At 32.7% G+C, this 6,431-nt stretch overlaps 2 protein-coding genes across 2 annotated transcripts in view; one reads left to right on the top strand and one right to left on the bottom strand.

Annotated features, from left to right (window-relative positions):
- The window catches only part of LOC118744861 (protein teflon), an 8,040-nt gene extending 3,189 nt beyond the window's left edge, over positions 1 to 4,851 (top strand). Inside the window, exon 5 of the mRNA XM_036478247.1 lies at positions 3,796 to 4,851. Coding sequence (XP_036334140.1) covers positions 3,796 to 4,623 — 828 coding nt within the window. The 3' untranslated portion in view covers positions 4,624 to 4,851. The remainder of the gene's footprint in view (positions 1 to 3,795) is intronic.
- Positions 1 to 5,582, bottom strand: part of LOC118745297 (spondin-1) — a 19,900-nt gene extending 14,318 nt beyond the window's left edge. Inside the window, exon 1 of the mRNA XM_036478823.1 lies at positions 4,868 to 5,582. Coding sequence (XP_036334716.1) covers positions 4,868 to 5,066 — 199 coding nt within the window. The 5' untranslated portion in view covers positions 5,067 to 5,582. The remainder of the gene's footprint in view (positions 1 to 4,867) is intronic.
- Positions 5,583 to 6,431: the final 849 nt, after the last annotated feature.

The following is a 6,431-nucleotide window of genomic DNA, read 5'->3' as shown; positions in this document are numbered from 1 at the left end:
TTATATTATGGTTCATATATATATACACAGTATTGGCCAATACAATAGCACCCCCATTTCAAAGTGATATTGTTTGCCACTCATGTTTATTTATTTATTTTTAAGAATTTTCAATTAAAATACAGTTCATTCTCTCACAAAACTCACATAATCTCAAGTTTAAAACTTTTTAAAAGACCGCAAAAAAGTGGAACAAATTTTCACCCAAATTTCAAACTTTTTTCTCAGAAGCGGTAGAATTTTTCTGAATACACAGTTTTATAGCCCATTCAATTTTAGTCTAATAGTGTGCAAGTTTCAAGTGGCTAAAAATTACCGTTGATTTTTCAGAATTTTTTTCGCCGAGGATGTTGCGGGTTTCTGCCATATAAAAATAAATTGTGTTTAGTCGTTATATGGAAGCAAATGAGACAAAAAATATTCTAAAAAATCAACGGTAGTCTTTAGCGACTTGAAACTTCCACATTATTGGACAAAATTGAATGCGCTATAAAACTGTGTACTCAAAAAAATTCTAGAGCTTCTGAGAAAAAAGTTTGAAATTTAAGGGAAAGTTTGTTGCACTTTTTTGCGGTCTTTTAAAAAGTTTAAAACATTGGTTTATATGGGTTTTGTTAGAGAATGAACTGTATTTTAATTGAAAATTCTTAAAAACAAATAATTAAACATAAGTGGCAAACAATATCGCTTTGAAAGGGGGGTGCTATAGATATGTCCAATACTGTATATATATATTATGGTTCATATATATATATATATATATATATATTATATTATGGTTCATGCTTTAACAAAAACCGTATAAATCACACTTTCACTTTCAAACTTTATAAACTCCCCAAGTTTTTATCTAAATTTTGATTTTTTTAATCAGAAAAATTCTTCTATATTGTTTGAGAAGCTCTCCTACCATGAAATAAATAATGAATAAATGGGTTTGACCCCTACTTTTTTATTTAAAGTGGCGTTTGTATTTTTTCTCTCTGACCGCAGGATTTATTTTGAAGGACTTTGTAGTTTCAAAGATATGATTAATTCCAAAAACTGTTGAAAAAATTCAATGCAATTTAGAATAAAAATATGGGTAACAAATGCAATAGGAAATTTCGTTTGAATTAAACAAATTTTAAATTTTTGAATTTACACGAACGAATAGGTAGTTTCTAAGCTGACCTAGTTAGAGAACGAAATTCGAGGATGTTATCGTTATAGTTTTTTCAAAAACAAATATTGCGAAATTTCAGAATGACATTTTCAATATTTACCAGCTCTTCTGCACCAGAAACTTGGATCTGTTTAAATTCTACAAGATTTCCTCATTAATTTTATACCCATACTTCTTCTCTAAGCACATTTCTCTGAATTTTTTAAATAATTTTTGAATTACTGACGTTAGAGTGAAAAACTAAAAACGCAATTTTACTATATTTGGACCAGGGTTTCGCGAATATATTGATATTTGTGTTTAAAATTTACTATCGCGCGGTGTTATATTTATAATGAGCTAGACATTAATAAAAAAATAATTATTAAATGAAAAAAAGAAATATAGCCAATGCTGGTCAAGAAAAGGAATTTCTAATATTGCCATCAGTGCAAATTACAAATCCCGAAAATCCCGGAATTACTTGCCAAGAATCCCGGGATTTTCTAGACCTTGAAAAGTCCGGGATCCCGGGATTAACATTCCTAGTATGTATGTATATATTTTTGATTTCTGAATAGTTCCGTGCTCACGAGGATAGCAGCTTAATACTGAAAATAATATTACTATATTTGATTCGTTATATAAATATTCCTTTAGTTTTATGTTTCTTGTAGTTACGTATTAAAGAATATTTTGGTCTTGAAATACCAATGATCAAATAATATGATGAACACAGTGACCAACTTTTACTCTTTAGTGATCTTGTTTATTAGTATATTAACTTTTATTTGCAACAGTATCAAGTGACGTTTCACTTATTAATTCCCAGCCAGCACATTCTATCATTAGCGACTCTAAGGGCCAGTTTGTCAATGCAGGGTTAATCTGACTTTGGTTTAAACGATAGTTGTTGTTTAAATAGTATACAAATTCGCCAACGAGTTTTTGGGGCGTGATGTTGGAGCGACAGTCCTTGGCCAGATATAAATTTGGTCCTTCTGTTTGAGTACACCCGACTGCCGTGGGTACGTTTTGAAGAAAATCGATTTTCCAGTTCCTGTTAATGAATCTTAACTCATAATAATACATACAGCTCGCGACAGAACGATAGCACCTCAACATTTTGACTATTTATCTTTTGTTTGTTTAATTCTCATTATCTATAAAGTCTAGTCCATAAGCGATAGGAGATGCTAAGTTTGTATGGGAGGTTCCGCGCCCCATTTCCCACTATCTCCCAATTTTCGACATAAGTAGGGTATTTACAATTTATGCATCTGTGCCAAGTTTCAGTTCCCCAGCGTAGTTGGTTTAAGAGATAATTGGTGCCCTCAAAAAAGGGGTTTCAACATTTTATTTTCACGTATGTATATGTGTAGATATCCATCATTGTCCCACTGTATAAGAACGTTAGGAATATCCCGATCCCAAGGACCTCCTAACCTGTAATTTTTTAGCCCAAATATTCCTTTAAATTGGCTAACAAATGATCCAAATATGAGCCAAATCTGTAAATATATGCAGTTTTTAGAAATATTACGGCCCCGGCGCCACCCAGCTATTAAATTTTTAGTCGGAATATTTCTCTTCAAGTTGCTGACATATGATCGAAATATGAACAAAATCGGTACAGCCGTTTGGTAGTTTAGTGACATACAATATACGGAAAACTCTATGAAATTGTGAAATCGTGACGTCTCAGATTTCTTAATTTTTTGGTAAAAATAACAAAAAGTTTTGAATTTTTTTTTTATTGAAAAACCTTCCACACAGAAGATCCAAAAAAAGTAATTTTTACATAATTGAAATCGGTTCAGTCGTTTGGTCAGGCATCGCGGTCATACGAAAGCAATTCCATTTTTATATACAGTGCCGGAAAAAAGTATTGGCACAGAGAATTTTTCTCAATATATGCAAAGTCTTTTATTCTTATTTATTTTCAATATTTTTTAATAAAAATAAAGTTCATACTTCTCCAACAAACATAAAAATAAAATCTCTCAACTTTGTGCAAATCTCAGGAAAATTCAATAAATTTGCATACTAATTTGCAACTTTCTATTCAGATTTGTTAGAAAAATTCTAAGTATGCAGTTTTATAGCCAATTTAATTCTAGTATAACAAAGTGCAAAATTGAAGTATCTTAAAAAATCGCGTTGATTTTTGGCAATTTTTTTAGTGGAAGATGAGCTCATTTTCTCTATACAAATAATAATTGCCGATTTGTATGGAAGAACCTGAGTGAAAAAAATTGCCACAAATCAACGCAATTTTTTAGCAACTTCACTGTGCTTATTTTACTAAAATTGGATGAGCTGTAAAGCTGCCTACTTAGAATTTTTAAAAAAAATGTGAATAGAAAGTTGCAAATCAGTATGCAAATTTATTGAATTTTCCTGAGTTTTGTACAAAGTTTATATTTTTTAGAGTAGGACGAGCTATATTTTTATAAAAAATTATCGAAAATAAATTGGAATAAAATACTTTGCAGATATTGCGAAAAATTCTCTGATAGATTGTTGTTTTTTCCACAATAATTTTTCATAGAAAACGGTCTCAAAGCTCAATAAAAATTGTTATTTATAAGCCTATAATTTTTTAATAAATTGTGCGTAAATATTTTCATTTTTGTATCTCTTTTTTTAAGTTAAAAATCATTGCGGATGCCAATGCGGAAGACGGTTTGAAACTAGAACATTTAGAGACTATGCGGTCAAAGGCGAGCGACTTTGCAAAAATATATATCGACTTCAAGTATCTCTGGAAAGTTGGTAGCGGAATTAAGAGTTATGAAGAATTGGAGCTAGATTTCAATAAGCTAATGCATCGCATAAATGAGAAATTTGAACTTGAACTAACGATTGCTCACACGAAACGCATTATTAATCTCATTTCACTGTGGTACATGCAAACCTATCACAAATGGTTGATTGACAAGAAACCTGCAGTAGATCCTATTTGCCATTATTTACATCTCTTTATGTACCTTCCAAAGACCGCGCGGCGCATCTTCTACTGCGAGGAGTGCCCACGTTATTTCCTCGCTCAACAAAAATACCTTTCTCACCGTGAAAAACACATGGCCATAACGCCGTCTTGCCCATATTGCCAAACAACTTTTGATAGCCGTGGAACACAGCTGCTACACACTACAATTTGCAGTACATTTAAATGCATAGAGTGTGCTAATAAATTTGAAAACGCTGCGAGTTTGGAGTACCATGTGCGCAGCAAGCACTTGCTTCAATGCGAAAAGTGTGGAAAGTTATGCTCTAATGCAGCAGATTTAGACTGGCATGAGCACCAATATCCTATAGTTTGTGGCCTATGCAATCGACTTTTCGATACGCCGACGGATTTACAAAAACACCGTCAAGATTCCTTTCATTGGGACTACACCTGCCGGACATGTGAAGTGTTTTTACCCACAGCCACTCAAATGAAGCAACATCTATCGGTTTGTAGCGGTAACTAAGCTCAGTCATATATGATTTTCACGATTAAATGAATATTATTTAAGTGCATGAAAAAGTTCAGTATTTTAGTTCTAAGTAGAGAAATGAATTTATTTTTAAAATATTATTTACAATGTGTTGGTTTTTTTTTTAACTTAATAAAAGTATGTAATGAAGAGCATGACATTGACAACCAAAAGCTCAGATCATTTTAATTGTCGATATAAAATGTCATAAAGTTACAAACAAACATTTTCATCTTACCGTTATAAGTTTCCCCCGGCACATAGCCGTTGGGGCCCTCAGCAACTATTAGTCTGTATCCATTGTCGCCGCGTGAACGTCTTCCGTGAGGTAGGTGTGTTGGTGCACGAGAACAACATGCCGCCAATTGAATTGCCACTAAACACAGCAGTAAAACTGTCAAGGCACACTTGGTGAACAAATGGCACTTCATTTTCATACGTTATTTTTCTCGTTCAATTTTTTCCACACAGGCATTTACATGCATGTATACATTAATATTTAATTGTTTGTATGCTGCTATGTTGTGAATCACTTATTTAGTTTTATTTATTTCGTGTGAATTCTAAAGTACATACATATACAACTGTTAAAATATTTACTTGCAAAAAGCTTTCACGTTTTCTTTAAGAACACCGCAGATGCGACTGAAAATAGTAATGAGGTATCATCTACACTTCACTTTGAAAGCTATAAGCGGTGGTCACGCTTAACGCGTTAAACGGTTACTAGATATTATGTGATTCTCAAGCTTTGATTAAATGCTTCTGCACCATTCGGTGTATGCGCTCAGACTGAATGCCTTGGAGATGAGTATGAGCAAAGATGATCCGTCATCTGGGACTGGAAGATGGCCGATGCTGTATTCATTAGTGCGTATGTAAGTATAAATATGCATGCACTTGAAGCGGTCATTGTATGCGAACATAGACAGATAGACATATGAAGTACATATGTATGTATAAGAATTGCTGATAACATAATTTATTGGAGCGGTTACTTATGTATATATATGCGCTTCTATAACGAAGATGCTACTGGAATAAAGAGATGGCGTTGATAAGAGCAATACGTACATGCATACGTTTATTCGAGATTTGTGGTAAATATATGAATATATGTGCTGTTTACGAAAGCGTGTAAGCCTTTTTCTCATGTATAAGCCTTTATTAAAAGAGTATTCACTTTAATTAACTTTTTTGAGTTATAGTTATGGCTGACTTCCAAAACGTCAATTGCTATGCATACGTACAAAGTATAATGATAACGTCGAACTACAAAATATTGACAATGTATACGCATTGCAAAACGCATCCGAAAAGTTATCGAAACGCATCGCTAGGGCAATCAGCGCATCAGAAACAAAGTTGATGTTTCGTTTGTTATTGGTTAAAAATTGTGCTTTATAAATGGAAAATTCAGAAAAATTTTTCATTGCTATATTGAATGTTTAAAATATGCAATGTATATGGTTGCAATGGACCGCAACTCTGCATATAAAAACAGTTTGAAGACTACGTAGTATAACAGTATGCAAACATGGTGATGAGCCTAGTTTTATTGATCATTATGTAAATTATAAAAAAAAATTATTTGTAAAGGGATTTCAAGAATGTACATAGTACACACACATCCATTCACATACTTACGTATGCATGGATGTATAACAGATTATTGTTTGACCCTTGGGATCAAATTTAATACCGATAAGCCCGGAACATGGGTTTTAAAAGCGAGTGGCTGCTAATGGGGGGAAAAAATTAAAGACATACAAATCACTCGTTTGCTGAAAGAACATTTTAAT

This window comes from Rhagoletis pomonella, unplaced genomic scaffold, assembly GCF_013731165.1.
Source record: "Rhagoletis pomonella isolate Grant_MI unplaced genomic scaffold, Rhpom_1.0 Rhpom_scaffold_00008, whole genome shotgun sequence".
Lineage (NCBI taxonomy): Eukaryota > Metazoa > Arthropoda > Insecta > Diptera > Tephritidae > Rhagoletis > Rhagoletis pomonella.
The sequence above is the reverse complement of the archived record's forward strand: the minus strand, read 5'-3'. Positions and strand labels throughout refer to the sequence as shown.